The sequence below is a fragment of the Hylobates moloch genome, unplaced genomic scaffold, assembly GCF_009828535.3.
Source record: "Hylobates moloch isolate HMO894 unplaced genomic scaffold, HMol_V3 SCAFFOLD_19, whole genome shotgun sequence".
NCBI classification, from domain to species: domain Eukaryota; kingdom Metazoa; phylum Chordata; class Mammalia; order Primates; family Hylobatidae; genus Hylobates; species Hylobates moloch.
The window spans coordinates 63,961,343-63,979,606 of NW_026652294.1; the positions used below are offsets into that span (position 1 = coordinate 63,961,343).

Consider the following 18,264-nt stretch of genomic DNA (forward strand, 5'->3'; position numbering starts at 1 on the left):
CAGTAATGGATCCCCAGCCAACCTGTATTGTTTTAGCTGACTGAAGTGCACCATGGGAGTGCTGTCTTTCACTAATAATGCTGTCTTCTGTAGATCGAGGCCCCGAAAGCCATGGCAGCAGACCTTCTCAGAAGTTTTTGGCACTCGTTGGAAGATCCTGTGGTTCATTCCTTTCAGGCAGAGGCAACCACTGCGAGTTCCCTACCACTTTGCCAATCATGTCTAAACAGATGGATGGTGGGCACAGATGGGTCCTCCATGCTGGAAATGCGTTACAGGTTTTATGATAATAGAACTATGACAGTCTTCAAGTCAATTAAAATCCACCCACCAATCTTAGGCATCATAATGTGCCCCAGGCTTTATTTTAATAGTGATCTTGATCCTGTTGTGGGACTAATACAAGATCTATATTTAAGTTTTAAAGCATGTTTACTTTCAAATTAGCTTTCCACAGGGATTTCTTGAAATGCTTTTGTTATTAAACTCAAAAGGCAGTGATTAGGATGAAATAATTGTACATAATTTATTTTAGTACTGACAGTGTTACAGATTCTAATTTATGGTAAATTTCAGATGTTTATTTAAAATTTTCACTTTTAAACAGTAACCAAATCTAAATTTATTCAGGTTTTACAGAAGTTGATACATCTTCTTATAGTATAGGTAAATTTTCTTTTTCAAATCCAATTTAAAATAACCTTCCCTGTTAAATGTGCTGCAACATTTTTAAAAATGCAGCAGCATAAGAGTGAACAACAGCAACACAAAACGGGCACTGGTTTCCTAGGAGTGGCTTGCTTATGTTTTCTTCTTTTTTCTTCACCAAAACCAACATAAAAGTACCACTGAAGTAAAACACCAACTACCTACTTTACTATAAATGAAATGTTAAAATTTTTTTCACAATAATTTTTCAGTTTTCACCATTACTGTTGTAATTATTGATTGTGATTAAAATATTTGCTCCCAGGAAAACTCCTGACCAGTGGGCATGTATTCCTATTTTACCCTAAGATTTTAATGAGCAAAAAGGGGAGAGAATTTGCAATAACTTCACAATTACCTTTTCTAGTGCAGTTATATTAGAATGCATATGTTTTTTAAATGCTAGTATAACTAGATAATATATAATGTACAGTATAAAGAGGAATATTGTGCTTTTGAAAAGAGTATACTTTTTACTTTTATTTATGTACTAGTAGATGTAAAATTTCACATTGAAGGTTTATAGATATTGGCCAAATCATATGGAAATTTTATTTATAGGAAGCTACTACTAAAAAAAGTCACTAACTGTGTACCTATAATCCCTAAATTAAAATTTAATTTTAATTGGCTGGCTATAATTTGCATTGAGAGACCTTTTCCTAATAGCCAGTGTTCGGAAGTGACCCTAAAATAAGAAAATATAATGATCTGTGTTTTATCATTAGCCTTATACAAATGTAAATTACTAATAGTGATGTTCTCTTGCAAGGCATAGAACATTTGTATGAAAAGACATTTAGTATGCTTTGAAAAAAACTCAGCTTTTAATTTTTTTCCATTGGAATACTGCAAAACCCATATATCTTTTTAAGAAATTTATGTACTCACAGTCTTTCCCTTGAAGAGAAGATTGAAAAAGTCTACTGTTCATGAACCATGCTAATATTTTCCTTTTAGCTAGTTTTGAAAATAAGGAACAATACCTGGGAAATAATTAAGCAGAAGGTTACCATTGTTTTCCAGTTGGCTATACTGTGGTTAGTTCTTTCAGAAATTGTAAATATCTTATAGCATATTCTGAAATAATAGAGTAAGTTCTTCTCAGAGATGTTAATATCATGTTTTTCATGTTCTAATTAGAATACTTTATTACTTACAAACTCAGAAATGGCAGACGAACATATTTATTGGTACTGAAAAGAGACGTAGTAAATTAAATAGAAGAAATATATTTATAAAGCTTAGTGAAACACGAAATTAGAATGTTCATGTCAGGCAAATGGGTTTGGATTTTGTGCAAGCTAATTTGGCCACATTTGGCCTGGTGACAAAACTGTCTATAAGGAAGTAATATATAGATAATGTAGGTAGATATCAGTTGAATGCCTTATATTGTATACATTCCTTTCAAATAAGGACCTTGAGAAAACAGCAGAGCCAAGTGGAGATCCCCTAAAGAACTTTGTGGCTAATTCATACTTCATGTAATAGCAGTAGGTACACTGAAAGGTACTGGGCGAGGTCTCTTTCCCACTCTGATGATTTGTGTTCTTATTTTTCCTAGATTTACCACTTCCAGGGCATATTCTTTTCCCTCTTCCTCTTTACCTTTCCTGGTCCTGATCCCTCTGTACTCAGTTACCCTAAATTATTAGACTACAAACTAATACACTAGAAAAGCATACACTTATTTTATTTCAATGGCAGAAATGCTATCTATCAGTATATTTACATAAGAATGTATATTAAAGTATATCTATATATACTTACACTGTAACTTTCAGTATTCCCCAGTTAGCGTACCTAACCCTCCTGTGGGTTTTCTTAATTCTTGTTAGACTACTAGAGAAAAACCAACTGGCAGTTTGCTAAGCGTATCTACTGGTGTTCTTTCTGCGCCCTCTTTTGGTTAATTGATGTAATTATACTGGCTCTAAAGATTTACTGCCCCATAAGTAAATAGTATAGCCACATTCTGAACATATCAAAACTACAAACTTAGGAGGAGTGTATGTACACAAAAATGTAAAATTTTATGAAAATGAACATGTTTTTATGATGTTATTTCTAGTTCATAAGAATGTGATGACTGCTTTGCTTCATTTATGTACATTCCCATTCTTGCTGTCAATCAATCACAAATTTATATCAGATTAGGATAAACTAAGCCATTTTATGTATTTTATTTTAAACCTTATTTTGGCAGAGTAATTCCTTAGAATTGGAAAAGCTGTTACTTTAAAATTACCAATTTATTACAAAACATAGAATGTATTGTAGCTACGAAGACAACCGAGCATTTACTGTGTTTTAATGAATATCTAAAAAACTACATTTAGTTTATTTTACTCAGTTTTGAAATGATTTTTTTACTGGCTCTGTTGCCTTAAAATAACTAAGAGATTAATGATTCTTTGTATAACTTTCCTTTTCTTTTCTTTGTTCTTTTTTTTACATTTCCCAGAGTTATATCTATAGTTTTAGTAACCAATTTATTATGTATTCTGGATAACTATGAAAACAACTAAAGGTGTTGGGCATTAGAAAATAATTGTGAGCAGTAAGATTACGGATGTGATATGTATTTTGAACTGAAGTATTTCTTTATAAACATTCTATTTGATTTTAAGCAAAATGTATGTTAAAGCATGTTTTTACATCAGTAAAGTCATTTGTTGGCCTTCTGGAAATGAAAGGTTTTTACCTAGATACTGTAAGTTACACCTCCTTAACAATCATATTTGTCATTGTTGTTTTCTGCAAACAAAAATGTTTATGGGCTTCATGTAGGCTTAAGATTGTAGGCAAAAATGGACTGAGTTCAGGACCCCTCAAGCAGTAGGCATTCAGTTATAGAGCAGTTGGTACTTTGTAACCCAGACTTATAGTTTAAAAATATCAAGTTAGCTGATGCTTCATTATAATAAAAATACTATTTTGCTTCAGAGTTGTATTAAAAATATTTGTGCTTAACATTAGAAATAGCTGTTTTAAATTGTAGTTAACATATTAACTCTTTTTCAGAAAAAAAGCATACTTTATTTTTAATAGTGAAATAGAGAACATAATACGTAATGTTCAGTATAACAGCTGAGTTAAAACATCTGCCAGAATTAACATCAGTGCATTTTTGCCAATACATAGAGCCATTTTTCTCTAAGTATAATGGCGAATGATAACTATCTTTTGTTAGACATTCAAGTCACTCCCATACAAGTAACTAGTTGGTGATATGTTTCACTCCAAAGGGTGTATTAATTCTGAATGCTAATCATGAAGACTTAAGTTAGGACAACACTTCAAACCAGGAAGTGTGAACTGATTTAGATTATAGCCACACAATTTTCTGTGTGTTAGGTCATGGGGCAGTTTGAGTGTTTTCACACGTATTGCTATAAAATCACAATGTATCAAGCTCTGGTTTAATATGCCATTAATATTAATTAACAGAGCTGCTAGTCTCTCTCTGGACTTTTCTCTAGTCTCTGCTTCTCTTGCGCTTCCTGTATCCATAGATTACTTAGCTCAAGTTTACCAAGTTTACTAACCTATAGTTACTTTATTGAATAAGTTTCTGACATGACCTCTAATATACAGATATATCTAGAATTTATTTGATAAAATTCACACATACAAACATTGAATAGTTTGCTAATAGATAAAAATATTAGATTTTCACACAACTGTACTACTGCTTTAAAAAGTATAAGTATTGGTAAGTGTAGCAAATAAGCCATGTACATTTAATGTGTTCTACTTGCTAGTATTAACTGTATAATTAATGAATGTGTTATTTAATGCCCAAGTTTGTTAACTTTTATTCTAGAAATCATCCTCTGAATTTATCTATAAATCACAAATTTCATTGTGCTCTATATTTAGTCATTCTCAGTTGAATTCTAGAATATTCCACAGTACAATGTAAGAAAGTATTACAACCAACTTGCTTGAACTATTTTGAACCAATGTTGTAATTCTGTATATTAATCAGTATTTAGCATTTCTGCTACTTTTGAGGTGATGATGGTTTAACTTCAGGAAAGTGACTTTTCTGACTTCTTTTATTATCATTGTGCAATTTTTAACGGCAAAACCTACTCCATCTTTGTCAGTTCTTCAGATGTTGCAATACTGCCTGCTAATTTGAAACAAAAATAACAATGGTATTTAAAAAGTCATTGATATTACTGATATTTTCCGTTATCATTATATTTTTTACTATTATTATGTTCTTTTTGCCTTGTCCACCCTAGAGAATAGGTAAAAATGAGTAGTGAGTATCCAAAAACTTACTAAGATGGAGAGAAGGCTAGATGGTGCATGAATAATCAGCATTTCAGCAACAGAGTTGACTGGAGCCAGTTTCTGACATCAGAAAATCTCTTTGCTGTAATCGTTTTAGCCTTTTCTCTTATTTATACCATTTTTATTGGAAGAGTTGTTAGTGCATATAAGCATTTAGTTTGAATTATTTGACTTAAGGAATTTATATTGCTGTTTCTCTTCAGTTGGTCAGATGCCGTCTATAAATATTTTAGTTTTAAATATTATAATTGTGTAGAGTATGATAACTTGAAGTGTTAAAAATAATGTGGAAAATGCAGCTATTTAATGCAGAGGAGAAATGAATAGGTTGACCAAAGTTTGAAAAAACCGGCACCTTTTCTGGAAATCTCTTATTGCAAAGAAAAGATACTGAGTGTATAGAAAATTTTGTCACCAGAGGAAAAATAAACAATATATAAGGGCAGCTTTCACTTTAACATTTGGGATATTTTGGAGTTCTTGATACCTCGAAGGTCTCCATTTCTGTTGGTATTTTGAATATCTGTAACATGTAATGTCGTTCTTATAACAGTTCAACACTTTTTTTGGTATTGATAGCTTTATATATAAACAAAGATGTGGACAAAATAACTTAACAGAAGTTGTGGGCTTTTTTGTGGCTTTGCCTGCCTGTTTGACTAAATACAGGGTTTAATTGTTTGCAGGCTATTAACTAAAGGGAAAGCTTACCTGTGTATTGCAAGCTATATATTCTTGCCAGTATGCATTAGATGATATTTTAACCTACTGGTGCCTGAAGTTAGTGTTTTACAACCTCAACAACTATGAAACATCCTGGTGCTATTCACTTTTAGCATTGAGTGACATTTTTAATTCCTGTACCAAAGAGTTAATTTTCTTTTTGGTCAACTGAGTTTTCTTCTCACATCGTTGTGTGTTTATAAAGTAGAATTTAATGTTACTAAGAACAGTTTGATTAACAGATCTTATTTTTTGCATGCTGCTGTGGCACTTTAATGGATTTTAAATGTTTCTCATTTGGATTTTTTTTTAGGTAGGCATGTATGGATTTTAATTTTGTATTTTAATATAGCTTGGCTACTTTAAAAGGTAATTTGATAGGCTGAAATTACAAAAGATAATTGAAGCACTTTTCATAAGTTGTTTTATTTCTGCAACAATGAATAAAAAAAGAACTCTAATTTATATAAATGAACTATATAGCTTATTGGGCACTTTAGTGAATACTGAAACAAAATACTAAAATGAAGAGTTAAGGTTCATTCTCATTACAAATCAAGAGTTCAGCATGTGTGCGTGTGTGTGTGTGTGTGTGTGTGTGTGTAATCTTTAGTGGCTTTAAAGAATACTATTGCCATTTGTCTACTTTGCAAATAAAGATAACACCTTTAAAATATACGTATGTGTACATATGTGTGTGTAGATATATATTGAGAGAGATACGGAGAGAGAGAGAGAGAGAGAGAGAGAGAGATGCTTTCCCAAGAGGAAATGCATATGTACCTTGATTTAAGCAAAACTGATAACAGAAAACTGAAGTTAATGAAAAAAAAGTCTGGATATGGTTACTCACTTTACATAGAAAGTTAGAGTAAGATTTTTAAAACTAATTTTGCTTAGTAGTTAATTTTACAAAAATGAAGAAAAACACCCTTTAAGTGTACTCGTAATTTAAAACACCTTTGAAATGTAATTATCCAAATGTAATGCTGCTATGTATATTTGGGTTCCAAATTTTTCCCTTTAAAACTCTCAAAACACTCAGTGCCCTTACAACTGCAGCTAAAATGGTTAATCATTCTGGCAAGAAGGTGACAGTGTGTGTATTGGAAAAGCAATCACATTTGAAAATATTTTGCATTATTGTTAGCTAAAATCAACCTCTCCTTGAATGTAGATACAATATATGGTTTTGCAGTCAATTCTGAATGGAAAAAAAGGATCAAGTCTGAAATTTATGTGAAATGTGGCTTCAGATCATTTGAACGATATGTAGAAATCTAGATGAACATATCATTAGAGGTGAAAGCAAAATTTGTTCGAAAGCCTAATGAGATGAAGCAACATTGTCTCTCTCTAATCTGCCAACAATATTCCCTAGATTGTGTTGCCACTGTATTGATTCTGAGTAATTTGGCTTGTTTATGCATGATTTAAATGCATGTGGCTGAATGCAGTAATTTTTCAAGTTATTGAGTAGTGGAGAATTCACCACTATTCACCGTCTCCCAGAGATGAACATATAAAAGAAAAAAATTCTTCTTTCATATATGTAAGAATAAAGCAACTAAATGATACAAAAATAAAAACTTCCACCAGAATCAGAGATATTCCGACAAGTGAATTGCGAGTCTAACACGGGAGGACAAAGATGGGCTCTTGCAAGGACAGAGCACACATGGATCATGCTGTATGAGCTCACTTTGTGTCCCTGGAATTAGTGTTTTTTGTGCATGATCTAACTGGCAAGTTTAATGAATAGCCAAAATCTGTGTTATTTTTGAGGCTCCTAAAATTATGTGTGAACCCCAAGTTCTGTCTAGTATTATATCCCTAAAATGCTTTTAATAGTGGTATGTTACAAGTGGCATAAGAAAATCCTGTTTTTAAATTTGTCAGGCATTTTATTATTCAGTGCATAATATGTATAGATCTGAGTGCTGTTTTCCTTGCATTGTCTGTTATTTTTACCTTGTCTTTCCCCTAAGAGAATTTAAAGAAAATCTTCACCAACATTTCTAGTGCTGATGGTAATTAGGAAAATAGTAGTTGAGAGACATAAGAATAGATTGAGAAGAGTGAGTAAAATGGGTGAAAATGACAAGTAGGAACCATGTAGCTGAGATGTATTTGTTTAGATGAAAAGTCGACACTGGTTCTTAATATGAAAATCAAACCATGTATCTACCTTAAGAACAATGTTGTTTTTAATTTATTGTAGTGATTTAGTTTTTTTCACGTAATATTTCTGTTTTCTTTGCAGATTGTTTTTAATTTAAATTGTGGAATTTTTACTTCTCAAAATGTATTAAGTACTGTATTTTTTGAAATCTTATTTTTAAATAAATATTTTTTAAAAACATAGGACCGTTTTTATCCTCTTACCTTTTTTACTTAGGAAAATTAACCCAAATTGTAGATTTCAGCACTACCAATGTAATAGGTCACTTTTAAAAATTTTATACAATATGGATAATTATTCATGATTACTAGCCTTAGGATATTGTTCTACCATAATCACAAAATTCATTAAGTATTCAAAAAGAACTAGGTGTACATACTAGGGTTGAAATTGACAAATGCAGTATCTCTAGTTAGGCATATTTATCTTAGAGATGACCCAGATGGCTGGATTCAGTCACCCAATTTATTTAACATTTATTGTGGCAGACACTATTTTATAGAAGTATTTTTTCTTGAGGGGAATAATTTACATACAGTAAAATGCAGAAACTTTAAGTTTACACCTAGGCACTATTTTAGATCTGGCAATATTGAATTAAAGCCTGTGCTCCTTGAAGTTATATTCTAAGAGTACTTAGCTTTTTGTTGACAAATTTTCTTAAGCTAAGCTAATTGCTTGACTTGTAAGAAGTCACAAAGAAGTAAACATGAGTTGGCCAAAAAAAATCAGCTCTGAAAAGACAAATCAATCAGCAGGTCTTACAGACAGTGAGTTAGTAGAAACTGCCCTGAGATGGAAAGATAGAGTTTTAACTTTATTTTTTAAATTCTTTTAAACATTTTATTACCAGAAAAGTAATTTTGAAAAATATTCTAGATTAGTAGATAAATTATTTGATAGATTTGCAAATAAAGCTATGAATTTTGCTTTATTGGTAAGTCAAAGCAGATTTGTCAGAAAGTTTGCCTTCTGACAAACTTTTAAGGATTATAAATCTTTAATCTTGTTTCTTTTGCAATTTCCTTTGTTTTGATTCTAAGTAGCATTTATAATAATGTTTTCTTAGTGATGATAAGTTACAACAGTTCTGAAACTTTCTGGTCTCAGGACTCCTTTACATTTATAAGACTTACTGCAGGCCCCAAAGAATTTTTGCTTATGTAAGTTACGTTTGTCAGTATTTATTGTAATAGAAAATAAAACTGATCAGGATCTAGGAGAATTTGAAACAAAATGGGAAAAAATTTAAATAGTTGCTAATTCATTTAAACATAAACTCATTACATGTTAACATAAATAACATTTTTATTTAGAGACCCATGATTTTATGTTCCTGCAAAGCTCTCATGTCTGCCTTCATAGAAGAAAGTTGGGTCTCATACTGCTTCTGCATTAGACCAATTGAATTGTTATTTTGTTAGAAGTATCTGGAGAAGTCTGATCTTGTGCAGATAATGTAGATGGAAAAAGGAGGAGTATTCTGATCTTTTCAAGTAACTGGATATTCTCCTCTGGTACTACACAAAAACTCAAGTGATGGTTTCTTAAAGTTTAGTTAGTTGCAATGGAGTCAGAAACAATACCAAGGAACTTTTCATATTCTTAAAAACCACTGGTCTCTTTTTCACTTTGGAAAGTTCTTTTAGCTATACAAAATTAAATTCATTAATATTACCACTGGTCTTGTCAGAAAAGTAACTATTAGGAAGCGGTTAAGTTTATGGTGACAGATGACATTTTTCAGAATTCTAGTTTTCAGGTGAAAGCTTGAATTTTATTATTGGCAACCACATACTGTCAGTAGCTGTCCTTGAAGTGACAGGTTACCTTCACTTATTTTTGAGAAAATGCTTGCCAAATACCCAAGTCTGAAAAACTGCAGTTTGTCAGTCATTCCTTCAAGTATAAAATGGTGTTCCATGACGAAAAGTGGCTAGTTCAGCTTGCAACTCAGTCACACAAGTGCGTTTCTTTAGTAATATACAATTAAACTCTGGAATCCACCTGAAGTGCTTTATGTGTACTTCCATTTTGTCAAACAGAATATTTAAAATGTGCTCAAGAACAAGCTTTAGTAAAATTAATGGTTTTACTGTTTCATCAGTATTATTAAGTGAAAATGGCTTGTCACTTTTTTTTTAACTGTAGTGTGGTTTAATCTAGTTAATTTGGCTTTGTTTGGGGAGGAAACAATTGGGGAAGGTAGAGCAGAGCAACATACATTTGAGACTAGATTCATTTACTCTGATAAGTGAGAAGAAATGTCCACTGCATAAAAATAATTTGAATTTGTATCTGTATATTCCAGCTTTTGAACACTTAAAATATGTATCCTTTACAGATTTACACCTACTTAGCCTTGTTATAAAGAGGCAAAAACTAAAAATATGTGATACTATTATAAGAGTGCAAAATCATTTGAGAAGTTGCCAGATACTGTAGATGAACAAATGCATACAAATGCTGCTCTAGGCTGACCAATTACCCATATGAGCAGCAATTATATTAGCGTGCAAGGGCAATTGGAAGGAAAATTGGACCCTGTGGACATCCAGCTGAGCAAACAGTACTGAGGAAGGATAGAGGATATGTGTTAGTTTGAAAAAAAGAAATACATCTAACTTAAAAAAATATTTGTATCAGTCACAGCACATTCTTTGTGTGTCCTCTGGATGACTAGTATTTTCAAATTAGGCCCCTTCTCCAAACAAGAAAGCACGTCTGTTTGAAGATCAAACACAATAAAAATAGCAATGTGTTTTGCATTTCTAGAAAAAACCAGACTATTGAGGAAATTAGGAACTTGGAATATACAATTCCAAGCACTCATATCCTACTGTAGATAAGTATTTGAGTGTGTCTTTAGTAGTAAGTTTAATTGTAGCATGGTTTGGGTGATATTTATCTTTCTTAGTATTGAAATTTACAACTTAAAAAAATTAGACATGTTCCCTTCTCCCCAAAAGTGGCTACTGGCCATAACTGAATGTTTGAGTACCTAATATGAGATGGAGATTTTACAACTATAGATGCGTAATCCTAGCTGAAGTCAGGACCAACAAGTTAATGAAATTTGTTTTATAACTTCTGTAAGCTTTGTAGCTGTAGACCAGATATCCTCGTTATGTTAAACAGGTTCATATTTTAATAGTGTCTAGAAGTAACCAGTATCAAGGTTTTTTGGATGGTCTGCACTTGTAAATTGATGTCTGGCTTTTAGCGAGTTTTTCAATGTTCAAAAGCATTTCAGATATTCTCATCATGGAAAAGTACCCATAATGTGGAAAATACTGATCCAGTCAGTGCACAGTACTGTGCTGTGAAGTGCTCTAATTTTTGTCATTTACTTTTCACGTGCATTTTTTACATTTGAAAGTCTCCAATAATTTGGGTAATCACTGTGGTAGGAACCTTCTAAGAGGGTCTTCAGTGATCCTCACTTTTTGGTATTCAAAGCCTTGTAGAGTCTTCTTTTTCCTCCTCAGAGGTGAACACTGTTTTAAACATGGTATGTAGCATTCTGATACATGTTTTCATACTTTATGTAAACATGGAAAATAGTTTGATCAGTTTTTAAAATTTACATAACCCTCCCACAACAGCCCTGATGTCTTGTCCTTACTTTCTCTCCCCCTCCTCCATAGCACGTATCACCATCTAGAGCAAAATGGAAAAAATTCCTGTTACCAGAATCTTCACTCCCACCCTCCTCCCCAAAAGTAGCTACTGGCCATAATTTGATGTGCATCATTCCACTCCCCTTTCTTCACATTATCATGTGTTATATGATATATGATATTCCTATCATATAATGATATCTGATTATCCCTATTAATATATAATAACTTTTTTGAGACAGGGTCTGCCTCTGTCACTTAGGCTGGAGTGCAGTGGCACAATCTCAGCTCACTGCAGCCTCCACCTCATGGCTCAGGTCATCCTCCCACACCCAGCTAATTTTTATAGTTTTTGTAGAGTTGGGATTTTGCCATGTGGCCCAGGCTGGTCTGCAACTCCTGTGCTCAAGCAGTCTGCCCGCCTTGGCCTCACAAAGTGCTTGATGATAGGCGTGAGCCACCATGCCCACCCTCTTCTTTTCTGTACAGTTCATATCAATAAACTATTACTTATTTAACCATCCCTCTAGTGGACATTATTTTTTTTTTTTTTTGCTACTAGTAACAGTGCTATGGAGGACAGTCTTGTGCAGAAATCTTTGTGCCCATTTGTTAGTATTTCTATAGGTAAAGTCTAGAAGTGAAACTGACAAGTCAGAGGATGTACATATTTTTAATTTTGATAGGAAGTACCAAAATGTCTTCCAAAATTCTTCACACACATTCTCACATGAATACTATTAATCTTTAAAATTCGTAGCAAAGTAATAGAGGTGAATGTCTGTTTTTTTTTTTCTCTTGTGTATTCCTTGTTTATGGTTTTTGACTAGGTTGCCTTTCCTGGTCGAATGTTAGTAACTTTTTATTAATATATTTCCTGGGAATTATTTTTTAATCTATTTAATAGGTTTCTAAAATTTAGCCCAGTCACTTGTATTTCTTTATGGTGATTGTTCCAGTTACTTTTACAATATAACCATCCCAAACTTAGTGCCATAAAACAACCAACCATTTTTTTATGGTCATGGTTTCTGTGGGTCAGGCGTTCAGAAAGGGCACAGCAGCTTTTCTGTCTTCCATGGTGTCTCAGGTCTTAGCTGGAAGACTGAAAGATCCTGGAAGATTCTATGGCTGGCAGCTGCAATCAACAGAAGCCGCATTTACTCACATACCTGATGGCTGATGCTGGCTGTCAGCTGACAGCTCAGCTTGGGCTATCATCCAGAACACCTACACGGACCTCTACATATAACTGTTTGGGCTTCCTTACAGCATGGTGGCTGGGTTCTAGAAGACAGTGGCCCAAGACAACCAGAAAGAAACTATATCACTTTTTATCACCTAGCTTCAGAAGTCACAAACCTGTAGTCCCAAGCTTACCCAGCGTCAGTGGGAGAGAACATAATTCCATTTCATGGGAAGAGTGTCAGAGTCACATTTCACAGGAAAGGTATATAGGATGGGAGATATTGTTGAGGACATCTTTGGAAAATTAAATTTGCCCAATCATTATGTTGTATGGAAGAATTAAACTACCTTGAAATTTAATAATTTTTATTATGACTTCTGGGTTTTATTACCTTGTTTAGAAAGGTCTTTCCTAAATCAAGATTGTGTATTTTCCTTCATTTTTCAAAAAAACTTTGATATTTTTATTTTTTTAAATATGATGCTCTTGAATCCATTTGGAGTTTATTTTCATAAACTCCAATGTAGCTTTATTTTTATAAACTTCAATGTTTTGTTCATTTTTGGAAATTTTTGTTTCTGTAATAGTGTATAGTGAGAAACTAAATTATTTCAGATGGACAAAATATTAACAACACATAAGATCTGACAGTATAAAAGTCCTAAAAGAAAACATAGGGGAAAAGCTTCATAACATTGTTGACTTCTTGGCGATAACACCAAAAGCACAAGCAACAAAAGCAAATACAGACAATTGGGACTGTATCAACTTTAAAAGCTTCTGTACAGCTAAGGAGACTTAATAGAATCAAAAGGCAGCCTATCGAATGGGAGAACGTATTTTCAAACCACATATTTGCTAAGAGGTTAATCAAAATACAAAAGGAGCTCCTACACCTTAATAGAAGAAAGAAATCCATATAAAGACTGATTAAATAATGGGCAAAGGACTTTAATAGATATTTCTCCAAAGAAGACACACAAATGACCAACAGGTACGTGAAGGGATGCTCAACATCACTAATAGAGAAATGCAAAACTACAACGAGGTATCCATCTCACAACTGTTAGAATGGCCATTTGAAAAAAATAGTGTTGGTGAGGATGTGGAGAAATTGGAACTCTTGTGTACTGTTACTGGGGGTGCAAAATGATGCAGCTGTTTTGAAAAACAGTATGGACGTTCCTCAGAAGAATTAGAAATGCTATATGATCCAGGATTCCCACTTCTGGATATTTTTCTAAAAAGGTGAAACCAGGATCTGGAAGAGATATTTGCACTCCCCATTTCATTAATGCATTATTCATAATAGCCAAGAGATGGAAACAACCTAAATGCCCATTGATGGCTGAATGAATTTAGAAAATTTGGTATATACATACAATAGAATGTTATTCAGCCATAGAAAAGGAAGGAAATACTGTCAGATGCTGCAACTTGAACCTTGACAACATTTTGCTAAGTGAAATAAGCCAGCCACAGAAGAACAAATACTGCATGATTTCACCAATATGAAGTATCTAACGTAGTCAAACTTATAGAAACAATGGAATGGTGGCTGCTGTGGGGAGGGGGAATTGGGGAACTGTTGTTCAAAAGGTATAGAGTTTCTGTCATGCAAGTTTAAAAAGTTCTAGAGCTCTGTTGTATAACATTATACTTATAGTACTTCACTATACTTAAAATTTAACAGTACCATACTGTATATTTAAAAATTTACTAAGAGGATTGATCTCATGTGCTTTTTACCACAATAAAAAGTAATGTGAAGTATGAAAAATAATAACTGGGGAGTTTACTAAATTTGTGTAATTAAAAATACCAAGATTAATTACATGCTAATGTTTTGCTTTTTTCAATTTTCTCACTTTGTTTTCTAAAAACATGGAATGTTACAGATACATCTAAATCTTCAACCTGCAGTTTTCCTCCCTAGAGGTAGCCGCCATCCTAAAGTCAGTGTGAATTATTTTCATGAATGTTTTCGTACTTTTATGATGTATGTAGCATCCATAAATGATACTATTTTAAAATTTTACATTTATGTAAATTTTAATCAGCATCACCTTTTTTAAACAAAACATCTTTGTTAATGTAGATCTGGGCCATTCATTGTAAATCCCCCAGAACAATTATTTGAATAAACTGTAGTTTATATATTATTCACTAAGTGGATTATTTCCCTTGTTATTAACTTGTTCAAAGAGAAGTGAAATAGTGGAATGGTAAGGTATGTGCATCTTCAACTGGAAATCTTTCCCAAATTGCTCTTTAGTCAAACCAATTTACACTCCAACCAACATATATATTGTTTCATCTGCCCCCACATCCTTACTAACCCTATATAATGAATTTTTTCAATTTGTTATTGATACATATTTTTGCATCTTCCTGCATCATTTGTCAGTCCAATCATTTGCCAGGAATCTAATGTAATTTTCTGGAAAAACTCTTTGTAAATATCCAGAGAAAAAGTGAATAAAAACATGACTCTAATTACTCAATAATTCATGAAGGATCTATTTTCTTAAAAAGGCAAATCAAGGGATGAGTCAACATCTAAGACTATAAATATGAATAAAAAATTATGCTCTTATGAGGTAGCCAGTGATAAACCACATTACAGAATACTTAGAGTTCGACCCCTCTAAAGTTCAGGATCCACTTGATTGTATTTGTTTCTTAATAAAGAGCAGCGATTCCCTTTTTTTAATCTTTCACAGGTAGATGATAAATTTGTAAAGTCCTTATAAAAATAAGTATTGCCTGTTGAGATCTTATTTTCGTATTTTATCTAGCAAATCAAGATTAGCTCAGTAATTTATATATCACATGAGGGTAAATTAATGAGCTTTGGTTGCATTTATGTAAAAGTGGTTGAATCCAAATCTTTCATGTTACAGATGTGCTTGTTACTGGGTCTTCATAGAAGTAAAAACCACACTGGGGAAAAATATCAACAATTTTTTGTTTAGCACATTTTTTCACTTCTGATTTGCAGTGTCATTTGTGTCCTTGAAGTATAGCATGCATTTAATTCTCCAGTGGTTATGTTAAAAATTTCAGAAGCATTTACCTATGTATTTCTAATTGTAATATTCATATAAGAAATGGTATCTGTTAGTAACTCCTCCTATTTGAAATAAGAATTTATGTTTTTATTTTCTATCATACTTTTAAAAATATAATTTGGAGTTTAATAGATTATTTTCTGTTTTCCATTTTAAAGTTCACTTTATTGAGGGATAGTTTAAACACAAAATGTATTCATTTTAAGTACATTTCAGTGAGTTTTTAGAAATATGTATATCCATGTAGCTATCAACATATTCAACATATGGAATATTCAATCACCCAAAAAGTTTCCTCAGGTCACTTTACTGCTTCCCCTCCTTAACTCCCACCCCTCCAGGAAACACGGATCTGTTTTCTGTGACTGTAAGTTAGATTTGCCTTTTACAGAATTTCGCATGAATGAAATTCTCCATTTTTTTTTTTTTTTTTTGATTCGAAGTCTCTCTCTCTCTGTTGTCCAGGCTGCTGGAATGCAGTGGCATGATCATAACTTCACTGTAACCTCGAACACCTGGGCTTAAGCAAGCCTTCTGCCTCAGCCTCCTGAGTGGCTGCGATTATAAGTGCCTGGCTTTTGTCCTTTGTTTTTCACTGGCTTTTGCTCAGCATAATATTTTTGAGATTGGTTCATGTTGTGAGTATGTTTCTTTTCGTTTCAGCACTTTAAAAATGTCATCCCGTTTTCTCTGACCTGTAAATTTTCTACTGACAAATCTGTTAGTCTGATGAGGATTTCCTTATATGTGATTTGATGCTCTTCTCTTGCTGCTTTTATTTCCTTTGGCTTTGGCTTTTGACAGTTTGACTATATTGTGTTTGCATTGGAAAAGACCTGTTCAGGTTTAATATACTTGGGAATCACTGCACTTTGTCTCTCTAGATGCCTGTATCTCTGGCAAGACTTGGGAAGTTTTTAGCTATTATTTCATTAAATAAGTTTTCTGTGCCTTTGGCCATCTCTTCTCATGGAACTCCCAAGATCTGAATCCTTTGTCACTTTATGAGGTCCCATGTGTCATTGTAGGCTTTCTTCATTTTTTAGATTTGACTGAATTATTTCAAATGACCTGTCTTCAAGTTGAGAAATTCTTTCTTCTGCTTGATCTAGTCTATTGTTGAAGCTCTCTATTGAATTTTTTTATTTCATTCATTGAATTCTTCAGTTCTGATATTTCTGTTAGGTTCTTTTATTATTATACTTTAAGTTCTGGGATGCATGCGCAGAACATGCAGGTTTGTTACATAGGTATACACTTGCCATGGTGGTTTGCTGCAGCTGTCAACCCGTCATCTACATTAGGTATTTCTCCTAATGCTATCCCTCCCCTAGCTCCCCCACCCCCTGACAGGCCCTGGTGTGTGATGTTCCCCTCCCTGTGTCCATATATTCTCATTGTTCAACTCCCACTTATGAGTGAGAACATACAGTGTTTAGTTTTCTGTTCCTGGGTTAGTTTGCTGAGAATGATGGTTTCCAGCTTCATCCATGTCCCTGCAAAGGACATGAACTCATCCGTTTTAATGGCTGCATAGTATTCCATGGTGTATATGTGCCACATTTTCTTTATCCAGTCTATCATTGATGGGCAATTGGGTTGGTTCATAGTTTTTGCTATTATGAATTGTACTGCAGTAAACATACATGCGCATGTGTCTTTATAGTAGAATGATTTATGATCCTTGGGTATATACCCATTAGTGGGATTGCTGGGCTAAATGGTAATTCTGGTTCTAGATCCTTGAGGAATTGCCACACTGTCTTGCACAATTGTTGAACTAATTTACACTCCCACCAGCAATGTAAAAGTGTTCCTATTTCTCCACATCCTCTCCAGCATCTGTTGTTTCCTGACTTTTTAATGATTGTCATTCTAACTGGCATGAGATGGTATCTCATTGTGGTTTTGATTTGCATTTCTCTAATGACCAGTGATGATGACCTTTTTTTTCATGTGTCTCTTGGCTGCATAATGTCTTCTTCTGAGAAGTGTCTGTTCATATCCTTCACACACTTTTTGATGGGGTTGTTTTTTTCTTATAAATTTGTTTAAATTCCTTGTACATTGTGGATATTAGCCCTTTGTCAGATGGGTAGATTGCAAAAATTTTCTCCCATTCTGTAGGCTGCCTGTTCACCCTGATGATAGTTTCTTTTGCTGTGCAGAAGTTTTTTAGTTTAATTAGATCCCATTTGTCAATTTTGGCTTTTGTTGCCATTGCTTTTGGTGTTTTAGTCATGAAGTCTTTGCCCATGCCTATGTCCTGAAAGGTATTGCCTCAGTTTTCTTCTAGAGTTTTTATGGTTTTAGGTCTTACAGTAAGTCTTTAATCCATCTTGAGTTAATTTTTTGTATAAGGTGTAAGGAAGGGGTCAGCTTCAGTTTTCTGCATATGGCCATGCAGTTTTCCCAGCATCATTTATTAAAAAGGGAATCCTTTCCCCATTGCTTGTTTTTGTC

The 18,264-nt window shown here is 33.3% G+C and overlaps 1 protein-coding gene across 1 annotated transcript in view; it reads left to right on the forward strand.

The window, feature by feature from the left end:
• ZDHHC21 (zinc finger DHHC-type palmitoyltransferase 21) overlaps window positions 1-17,646 on the forward strand; it is an 84,953-nt gene extending 67,307 nt beyond the window's left edge. Inside the window, exon 9 of the mRNA XM_058431966.1 lies at window positions 94-17,646. Within this exon, the coding sequence (XP_058287949.1) occupies window positions 94-226 (133 nt within the window). The 3' untranslated portion in view covers window positions 227-17,646. The remainder of the gene's footprint in view (window positions 1-93) is intronic.
• The last annotated feature ends 618 nt before the right edge of the window (window positions 17,647-18,264 follow it).